Below are 11,482 nucleotides of genomic sequence, written 5' to 3' on the forward strand. Positions count from 1 at the left end.
ATTCTCTTGCGCCTCTTGATATCCGTCTTCTTGCCATTCTTACTTAAAATGATTTTTGCATTTCAGAAATTCGGGACTTTAAATACGGATTTTGATGCACGAGAAAATAATGCATATTGGACGTGAAGAAGGGAGCAAGTTGCACGTGGGGAAAAAACGCACCTGATTTAAATGTCACACCTGAACGCTCACATCCTTTTAATTATAAAGATAGAACAATAACAAACCTGTTTGATAAAAAAAGAAACTACAAAGCACTGGAACGGAAACATAACAATAATAGACCTGTCTAATAGAAACGAAACTACAAAACATCAGAGCAAAGATAGAACAATCACAAACCTGTTTGATATGAAAAGAAACTACAAAGCACTGGAACGGAAACATAACAATAATAGACCTGTCTAATAGAAACGAAACTACAAAACATCAGAGCAAAGATAGAACAATCCCAAACCTATCTGATAGAGAAATAAACGATTATTTCATTACCGGCTTCAGTTTTTTTTTTTTTTCGTTAAATCTTTGAAGTATAAATCCTTAAAAAAACTATGCTATCTTTAGTATGACTACAAAACTAGTCATCTTCATTACACTATACTATAATTATAGTTCACGATCTAATACTTGCCACTTAGACAAAGCATGAATTTAAGTGTCCTTACTACACCACAATACTTGTACCTTTCAATATAAATGGTAGATAGCCCATTTACAGGGATAGTTGTAAGGTCATTTACTTATTAACGACCTGGATAGTGTATTTATAAGTAACTGTATAACTTCAGTCTATAAGTTATAAAATTGGTGTTTTATAAATTTTACCATTTATAAAAGGTGGATAATAGCATGGTTTGCATTAGTTTTCTGCCAAAGAGACATAAATGTTATCGGACGCTACCACCGTCCAATGGGTAAATTGGGATTTTCGGTCGGACGCCGACTGACTGGTTGTCATTTTACATGGTGGTAAATTAAGAGTATATAAAACGTTTTTATAATTTTTTTATGTGCATATCAAAGTAAATTGCAGTAACTTTGATAACTTAGTGAGCATAAAATAATTTGAAAAAAGCTTTGTGAAAAAAAAATCTTAGAAGATAAGTAGACGACTTATCTGTCTTTACTTTAATATATTTCCTTTAAATATAAGACTAACAACAGATGGGGATGCTTGGTGTTTGGGTTTTTTTTCGTACATTTAACTTGATAATGCACGGTTATCACGTCATCATTTGTACGTATAAAAAACTATACTTATTGTATTTAAATGGGTTTCTAGCGTTGTAAGGTCCGCATACTTACTAGAAATTAAGAGATGCACTTCAGATTCACACTTGTTATAAAAGAAGTTATTGAAAAGTATTGTAAGAGTCACCTATGTTTAGCAACTTCAAATCCTCGAGAATTGACGTAATATCGAAATGTGTTTTAAAATCATGTTAAAGTTATAAAAATCATTAAGTCTTTTTCGTCAAATATCGAGAGTTTTTCCTGTAGCCTAATTATGCATGGTTGATTTTAAAAGAATTGTGTAAACAATGTGCTATATTAATACAGTTAAGCATAAATTTATAACTTCGATTAGGTGAAAAAAAAAAATGTGTTTTTTTTTCAGCACCGTCTTCTCCTACTCAGCATGCATTTATCAGTGTGAACGTGACGTCAGCTACTTTACACTTTATGGAGTGGGATAGTGGAGGCTGTCCAGTGTCCTATTTTGTGATCCAGTATAAAGCAGAAGTTAGCAAGGACTGGATAGTTGTCAGTGAACGGATCTTTCCCCAAACGCTCACGTACATAATAGGTGGACTGACTCCAGCCACGTGGTACCAGCTACGTGTCGTCGCTCACAATGACGCTGGCTCAACTAGAGCTGACTACAGCTATGTTACTCTACCGTTATCAAGTAGGTGATTAAGTGACTACATAAGACCTAGGTGATTTATAAAGACACATGCATTTTAATGCTCTGAAATAGATGATATACTACTACTAGTAGCATTACTTTACTAGAACCAGTATGATCTAATATTTTGGGGCCACATTAAAGGAACCTGTACTTTTTTTTTCGTAAAATTTAACAATAAATAAACAATTATATGGTTTTCACCCAAGCTATTTTTATTCATTTTATCAAATTGTAGAAAGAATAAGAACCTATAAAATTATGTATTTATTGATAAATAAGATGATTCTTAGTATTTGTTAGCTATTACAGGTTAGTCCAGTTACATAAAATATGTATTTAATTAGTTATTACAGGTTAGCTCAGTTACATAAAACATATATTTGTTAGCTATTACATGTTTATTAAAATACGTAGAAAGAGTATGTAACAGTTACTGCCAGATTTATTTATTGTCACCCAAAGTATATTATTTACTCAAGCTCGATGATTATATTTTAAAATGAAATAAGGCAATGTGTTTTTCTCCTCTCCTTAACTCGTTAGTAGATGCTATCTTTCTTCCTTCACGACCGAAAACATCGAGGGTACCCAACTGATAAAACAACGTATTCTAATCATTATAAGTAGAAACGGCATATCTAACTAGATATAGCTATACTCGTTAGGGGGTTGATTTTTAGTTCTGTTCTATGTAAGTAGCCTTCCTTTGATCAGAAGTTAATATTGATTATTTGAACGTACTTCTAGGTCAGACGTCGTCTACGGCGACATCCAACTCCCTTCCTTTTTACACTAACCTCGCTATCATCATCCCTGTGATAGTTGCCTGTGTTATTTTGGCTGTAGTTGTCGTCATTGTATGTAGTGTTACTCGTAGAAGACAAGGAAGAAGAGGTACGTCAAGACAATCTATTAGCAAATCTTTTTATCTCTCATTCCTCTAACTCTTCTTTTTTCAAGAGAAAACAAGTTCAGAGATCTTAACTTAGCCTCATATGACAACCTTTCCATCCCAGGTATCATCCTAGTTGCTCTCCTCTGAATCCTTTCCAACAATTCAATGTCCTTCCTGATGTGAGGAATCCAAGACTGAATACAATACTCCAAATGTGGCCTTACCACTGATCTTCACAATGACATTATAACCTCTTTAGACTTTTATTCAGTATTTCTGTAGATATAAAGTAAATCCCCCTTTTTTTATATAACAGTTTTTGATAATGTATTTTTAGACACTAGAGGGATGCAGAAAGAATTCACCACGGAATCCGTTCCCATGTCTGAGGTCGAGAGTAAGCCTACAACAGACTGTGTTTACAGCAGACCTAAAAGTTGTCTCAACTACCCGTCCCCCTATGCTTCTAACTGTGTTCCGTTCGACCATCGTCATAACTTGAGGAGTGAAGACAGCAGAATCGAAAGGCACTCTACAGTTGACAGCAAAAGGATTTATGACGTTCCTTTTGCTATGAGAGAGGTGAGTGAAAAAGTTATATTTTACCACATAAAAAACATCAAACACTGGCTTAACTTCGTCTTAGTTTTCAGTATGAGATTTTCTGAAGATCACGAGATTGCTCAAGTACTGGTAAAATAATCTATATATTTCGTGTAACATTTTTTAAGATGTAAGATTTTCCGTTAAGATCATAAACAGGCATTTTCATAACTTAATTAAGTGAAAAAAAGACAATATATAAATTGTGCAGTTAAAGATGATTAAGGTATCGAAATTAACTGAATGGAAAAATGTATTAATGGGCTCTAATCGCCATATACCTATAACGAAATTTGTTGTTATCGCAAAATAATTGGTGGCATACAATGACACAGAATCCAGCCTGAAAAGATTATTTTCATGAATCATCCTTTTTTTTTTGGAAAATAATGCATTTCATTTGGTTTGCTTTTAGTACATTTTACAGAAAATTGTTTATTTCATTTTTGTTATTACATTTTTTCTATAAGCAATTTCAAGAAATCATGAAAAAATAACCATGGGTAACCTCACGTGACACTTGTTCTTCATTAGCCCGCCCACTCCAGTGGACTTGATTACAGAGAGAGGAGAAATAGCCCTGTACATGAAACCAGCCGAGCACACTCGCATGACAGCAACTCTATGTACAGTTTCCCAGGTATACAGTAGGCAAAATATGATTTTTGTTTAATATAAGCAGTTTCAAGTTCTATTGTGTCTTTGAATAATTTAACCTGCATTTAGCGAGTGATAATATTTATGCATATCAAAGATATTTCGTGGTTTCCAATTAACTGAAAATGTCAGTGCTTTATCGGTTTTACTTTATTGTCGGGTTTTGATGTCCAGTTTAAAAAAGTTGTTATCTAATGCGAAAACTCGTGGTCTGCGTTATTCAAATTCAATCATCCAATATTCATTCATTAACCAAACTACTACGTGAACATGGAATACGTAAATGATTTTGATTGAGGACTCGGCTAGTAATCGCCAAGTAAGAACAAGTACAGTAAATGTTTAGTTTTCATTTAGTAAATACTTAATACTTGTTAAGTAAAGACAAGCGTGGATATATAGATTCCAACATTATATTATTTCATTACCAAAAGACTTAAACGAATTAGAGATTGCTGTAACATATTAGTGATATCTCATGAAAAATAATGTTTTACAGGGTATCAACATCGGAAAATGTTGGTATACGGTCGTTCAGAATTGGAATAATAAATTACTTTCAAACATCAACAATGTGGTGTAACTTTTAAAACGGAATGTCTTGGTAGTAAATAGGTTACACTAAGTGGCTGGTTTTTCAATATTTGTGAGTCTCGAGGCAGCTGATGACCCTTGGGGCACCTTAAATGCTGATGCATTATCGGTGATTCTCGGACAGATTTACGTGGTGGAGCCCATCTACTCTCCAGATGGCCGTCCCTAATTTAGCAGTGAAAGACTAGAGGGAAGGTCAATACCACCTACCACCAACTCTTAGGATACTCTTTTACCAACGAATTGACCTTTATGTTATAACGCCCCCACTGCTGACAGGGCGAGCATGTTCGACGACGGGGATTCGAAACCGCGACCCGCAGATTGCGAGTCGAACGTCCGAACCACCAGGCCAGTTTTTAGTAATTAGTATGCACAGGGAACAATATATTGTTTATTCAGCAATCAGCCACCAATAAAATGGGCGTAGTTCATAATTACAGTTTCACTAAACATAATATTAGCAAATAAAGTCGGCCATTCTACTCATTGTTTTACATACATAATTAGTTGTTCCCCGGCAAGTCTCAGGGCCTACAATGCTAAATTCCTGAGTTCGATTCATATAGCCCTTTGTGTAACTTTGCCCCTAAAAAACACAATAACCAACTCACCATAAATTAATTAGTAATCAGAAAGTAATGTCAAGCAATATACTAAGTATCGGTTAATCTTTCATATATTAATTGACCAAGTAAAGATGTACTTTCCGTATTTAATGTATTTGTATGACATTATGGAGTAGTAAAATTAAGAAATAATATAAATTTACTATTAACAGTTAACACATCGAACTTTTAAGCTAATTTCCCCTAAAGGGGGCCGAACGCCGCCTGAAGGGGTCTCCTGTTTTAACCATTCGCACTATTATACAGTATTATGTTGTCTGTCAGTCAGTAGACACTAAAATGACGTCACATAAGGAATGCTTAACGTTGAAATTTGTGCTGTCCTGACGTCAGTAAAACGTGCGCATGCCATGAATCACGAGAATAATTATGCACTCTGTAGGCTACAACACAGCATGACATAAGAACTTCAAAAGCAAGTAATAAAAATATTTGTTACTCTTAATTTTGAAACAAAACACTATCGGGGGGACCCTGCGGAAGTTGTTGTTGTTTGTTATTAAGCTCAAAGCTACACAAAAGGCTATCTGTGCTCTGCCCACCATATAATCTTTCTGAGTTAAGTTTTTGTGAATCTGATATTGCAATAGTTTATTTTTTGTTTCGATATATTTACAATTTTCTGAACAATTTTATTACACACTATCGTTTGTTTGCTTGTTGTTAAACACAGAGCTAGAATATATTATCTGTGCGGTGCCCACAACGAGTATTGAAACGGTTTTTAGCATTATAAGTTTTCAGACTTACTGCTGAGCTACTAGGGGATACTTGCTATCGAATTGTTTTGTATAAACAAAATGAATCAACTGTTCCTTTTTCGTTTAAATTTTTTGTTTCCTGTAGCTTTTTTAACTTTTTTAAACATCTTTTTTCCGTCTTAACATGATAAAACCATAACATGACACGAAAATACATAAAAATAAATATAAAGAGTTAACCGCATAGACAACACAGATATTGAAATTAAAGAATGGGTTAAAAATCGTCAAGTTTGCTATATTTTATTTCAAGAAGATGACGTTTCGAGCTAGCGCTCTTCGTTAAATCGTACAGCGTACAAGAGAAGAGTTTGGGCAGAATTTAAAAATTGCGTGCGTAGTATTTAGAACGTTGAACGTCAAATTTCTCTGCAAAATTACACCTTTTACATAAATATTACAAGTCATAAAAAAGATAACAAAAACAGATTGAAATTAAAATTGAAACGAAATATGGAAAAAATGAGAAGCTATAGGAAAGGTTTGTTTGTAATTAAGCACAAAGCTACACAATGGGCTATCTGTGCTCTGCCCACCACGGGTATCGAAACCCGGATTCTAGCGTTGTAAGTCCGCAGAAATACCGCTGTGCCACTGGGTGACTATAGGAAAGAAAAGCGTTCATTTAAACCAGATGGTTGTAGGATTCCCAGATTGTAGATTAATCTCTTTTCTAGTCGTTCTCTATTATGAATATCTGTTGGAGCACTAATAAGACCCACAATCGAAAAGACATCAACTGTACAGTTGTTGATAGTGAAATGTTTGCCTGTAGGTGTCTCTTGAATTCCCAGTTTAATATGGTTTAGATGTTCTCGATCGCCTAGTCGACGGCTTGTTTGTCCAAAGTATTTAAACTATTGCATTTTTTGCAAATTATATAGTAAATGATAAATTCAGAGGCACGTGTAAAGGACTACCTTATGTTGAAAGTTGTGTTTTTTCCCCTTGTATATCTGTGTTTCTGTTTATATGTACACAGGTGACACACCTGTTTCCGTGATATGTTTGAGTGCCTGAAGTGTCATTTTGTTTTTTTGCCTAAATTTACTGTGCACCACGATTTTTTAAGGTTTTTGTTATGCCTGTAAGAAATAATGAGAACAGATTTAGTGGGAGGGCTTTCAGCAAGTATTGTGTAATTGTTTAGTATAATATCTCAACAGCACCCACTGCCAACTCTTGGGCCACTCTAATGTAATTTGACTGTCACTCTTATAATGCACCCATGACTCCAAAATGCGAAGCACTATATTGCGGCAAAGGATCTGTTTGTTTGTTTGAAGTTAAGCACAAAGCTACACAATGGGCTATCTGTGTTCTGCCCACCACGGTTATCGAAACCCGGTTTCTAGCGTTTTAAGTCCGCAGACATGCCGCTGTGCCACTGGGGGGCGCGCCAAAGGAAGTGAGCTCAGATTCATAGTCCGGCACGCTAAACAATTCAGACTCTTATTATGTCACGCACATTGCCCTGAGTGGATCCAAACTAACGGTGTTTATATATTTTCGTAATTAAAGAATAGGTTAAACGACCGCCAAATTTTTCTATATTTTTATTTTGAGAGGATGATGTTTCGAGCTAGCGCTCTTCATCAGATCGTACGGCTTACTACAAAAGCGCATGTGCAGAATTTCAATATTGCGTGCATAGTATCTAGAACGTAGAGCGTGAAATTTCTCTGTAAAATTACATCTTTAACATAATTATTACAAGTAATAAAAATATCGCATTCTTCTTGTGTTAACATACCATCAGACCAACAAGAATATCAAATTAGAGTGGCCCAAGAGTTGACAGTGGGTGCTGTTGATTAGAGTGGCCCAAGAGTTGACAGTGGGTGCTGTTGATTAGAGTGGCCCAAGAGTTGGCAGCGGGTGCTGTTGATTAGAGTGGCCCAAGAGTTGGCAGTAGGTGCTGTTGATTATCAGTTTTCCATGTAGTCTGTCAATTCAAAATTAGAAAAGGCTAGCGCAGGTAGCCCTCGTGGAAATTTGCGCGCACATCCCAAACAAACAAATTTTAATAAAGTACCCTGGTAATTCAAGGGGTAGGCTTGAGAGTTAAAAAGCACAAAAATTATTGGCTCGATCCTTGCGTTTGTCTCCACACGATAGCTCACTGTGTAGCTTTTCCCCTACAAACAAACAAACCAAGTAAATAATAATACACAGAATTGAATATATTATACAGACAACTACTACTTTGATTCAAATATTTTTCAGGGGAAATACTGAACTCAATGTCTCTGTTTATCTCACCCATGCAGCAGGAAGGCCAATTTCCCAGCCTATGTTACGAAATTACACGACCCACTTATCTCATTCCTGGTGTAACAGCGATATGGATGACAACTTGACAGTTAACTTGCCCTACGAGAAGACGTCATATGCCACTAGGTGGCACGGAAGTTCTAAACAAGGTGCAGACATTGCTCAGTTCTATTGGAATGGGTAAGAGGGCTGTAGTCGTCGGGTAAAAACAACTCACAATTTTTGTCAGCTCAAGGAAAAGGAATAATACGATGTCATTTTTAAACTTTAAGAATAATTTTAAACATTTAAGGGACAGGTCAATTAAATGTTGACAAAGTCCAAATATTATGAAGTGCTTCTGTTAATTACTGTCTTTGTAGAGGAACTTTACTCATTTTTTTCACCTGAATTCAGAAAATGTTTAAATTGTCGATTGTTTTATTAAAGAATATATTGATTACAGAGAGTTTGTAAGTGTTGTCATGTTAGTTTTTACTAAGATATAAAGACGTTTAAATATCGCATTTGTGTCGTTGAAAAGGAGAACCTTCAAATTGTAAAGCATTAAACCAACTTCTTAATACCGGATTTTACAACCTAATAAATTTTAAACTCCGATCATTTCACTCTTTGACACACCAAATGCGAACTGCCTGTTAGGAAATGACTAAACATCACACGAATCGTTCTAGAAACGAATAAAAAAAAAAGTGTGTCTGAAAATATTGTAATCGGTTATTACCCAGACGAACAACGTGTGTGTGGGTGCATAGTGAACCTTATAAATTATTCTGAGAGCACTCTACGAAACATTAATATAGCCTAACGGTTAGCATGTCGGGCTGCGGAGCTAAAGGTCCAGGATTCGAGACACTCTGCACTTTCAGCTGTGGGTGCGTTGTAGTTGCGACAGCTAAGCCCGTTATTCACTTCAAGAGTCGAAAATAATTCTGTGCCAGTACAGGAACATCTATGCCTGAATCCTAGGAGTCTCTGACCTGGGCATTTAGCCCACGTGAGCATTAAAGTACCATTCAGGTTCAAAATGCCAGTTCCAGCTAAGTGAATGATTCAGCTAAGTGTGAATACAATGTTCCGCGAAGGTTGTGTGTATACGTATAAAAACGCAGAATTAGTAGAATTATTTCATGTTTTAATTTATACTACTGTGTATCCTTTATATTAGGTTTGGAGACTAGGGTCAGCAGGAATCTAGAGACTAAGAGTTAAAGAAGTTACCTTAATTTATTTTACGTACACGTAGATGGAAATTAGATACTTCTGTAACATCAAAGTGCTGTATTTAAACTTAGCTTGTCTAAACTTGATAATTCCAGATACATTATAGGAAACTAAAGATCGAAACTAGATATTTTTGTAACATCGACTCTATTTAACTTATGTTGTCTATATAAACTTGATAAATCTAGATCCACTAAGAAGACACAGACTGAAACTAAGTACTTCTGTAACATCTACGTGTCTAATTTTTGACTTAGTTTGTCTAAACTTGATAACTCTAGATCCATAAGAGAACTACAGACCGAAACAAGATATTTTGTAACATTTACGTGTTTTATTCAAATTAGCTTGTTTATATAAACTTGATAACTTTATATCTATTAGAGAACCAGAATTAAAAACTAGATACTTCTGTAATATCTACGTCCATTATTTAACTTAGCTTATCTAGCCTCGATAACTCTGAATCCTTTAGAGAACCACTGATCGAAACAAGATATTTTTGTAACATTTATGTGCTCTATTAAAATTAGCTTAACGATAGAAACTAAATACCTCTGTAACATCTAGATGCACTATTTAACTTGGTTTGTCTAAGTCTTATACCTCTAGATTCTCTAGGGAACCAAAACTAGATAATTCCGTAACATCTACGTTCTTTATTTAACTTCGTTTGTCTAAGCTTGATAACTCTATAGGTTCGCCAGAGAATCAGAGATGGAAACTAAATGGTGTAACACCTAAATCATTAAATGCTATATCTAACCAAACCTGTTATTTACAGATACACTAGCGATCCGAAGGTCGAAGCTAGGTACTTCCACGCCCCCAGAATACCTGACCTAGCGTTTGATGAAGACGACGATGAGACAGAATTTGATAGGGACCAAGTATTAAACTCTTGCCCTGGTAAGTGAAATATTGATTAAACTCAAATATTTTGTAACGGTCTAAAATAAACATGCCGCTACAGTCGCCCCGGTGGGACAGAGGAAAGTCTTCGGATTTATAACCCCAAAATCAGGGGTTCGACACAGCAGATAGCCCGATGTGGCTTTGGTATAAGAAAACACACGCTATAGTCAGGGTTCAACAACAAAAAAGCAATTTATTCAACTATAACAACACTTACAAATGAATTCAACACTTACCAAAACACAGTTAATAAACACATGCTTGGCCAGGACTTGACACTAATGTTAATGAACAATATATCATAAATATCAATATTATTTCAAGGTATAGAATCAGGAAAAAAAGAGACAGAAAAAAAAACACCTAATTCCAAAAATATACAGCAACACAAAAATTCCTTTCCATATTAATAACAATATCGATTTATAAACAGCAATAAATAATTCACTAACTGTATTATTCACTATCTATCTCATGACACTCTCTCTTAGCGAAGCTTCTGGCAGGGTATTTATTCACTGAGGAGGTCACGAGAGTACACCTCATATGATCTTAAATTTATATAATCTTCTGCTAATGATAGTATCTGTACGTCACTGCTAGGGAAGCTGGTGTCAGTTTCATTATACACACATATTTACTCAAAATACAAATGATTAGCTAGAAGGTGAGTTAGCGTTTTAATGATACTAAAAATTCACAGATGACTAAACGATAGAAGGAAATATTAAATGAATGATAATCATAACCATAAAAATGTTTAATTTACTATCTCACAATTTATCAAACGGCTAGTGTGGTTATATTGTTGGAAGCAAAGCTCTTAGTAACACTGACACTTGAATATTATATACAAGTTATATATTAGGTCGTCAAGAAATTAATGTCGCAAATTGGAACACTTTCATTAACTACTCCCCAAAAATAATAGTTAAACGAAGTGCATAAACGTCACGTTAGTGTAGCCTATATAATGTGTAAAGTTTGGTATACTCTAATCCTTTACAGTGATAGAACA

The 11,482-nt window shown here is 35.0% G+C and overlaps 1 protein-coding gene across 3 annotated transcripts in view; it reads left to right on the top strand.

Moving 5' to 3' along the window:
- The window catches only part of LOC111085503 (Down syndrome cell adhesion molecule-like protein Dscam2), a 114,304-nt gene that overhangs the window by 98,485 nt on the left and 4,337 nt on the right, over positions 1-11,482 (top strand). Inside the window, exons 21-26 of one of the 3 annotated variants that reach the window (XR_002610340.1) lie at positions 1,619-1,909; positions 2,660-2,806; positions 3,145-3,389; positions 3,945-4,050; positions 8,322-8,474; positions 10,334-10,458. Coding sequence is in view for 2 of the 3 variants with exons in the window: in XM_022384380.1 (XP_022240088.1) it covers positions 1,619-1,909; positions 2,660-2,806; positions 3,145-3,389; positions 3,945-4,050; positions 8,322-8,505; positions 10,334-10,458 (1,098 nt within the window). In the remaining variant the exon portion in view is untranslated. Of the gene's footprint in view, positions 1-1,618; positions 1,910-2,659; positions 2,807-3,144; positions 3,390-3,880; positions 3,925-3,944; positions 4,051-8,321; positions 8,506-10,333; positions 10,459-11,482 lie in introns of those variants that run through there. The other 2 variants (XM_022384380.1, XM_022384381.1) reach the window with 2 other exon arrangements.

The sequence above is a fragment of the Limulus polyphemus genome, unplaced genomic scaffold (genome assembly GCF_000517525.1).
Source record: "Limulus polyphemus unplaced genomic scaffold, Limulus_polyphemus-2.1.2 Scaffold433, whole genome shotgun sequence".
In the NCBI taxonomy this organism is placed as follows: Eukaryota; Metazoa; Arthropoda; class Merostomata; order Xiphosura; family Limulidae; genus Limulus; species Limulus polyphemus.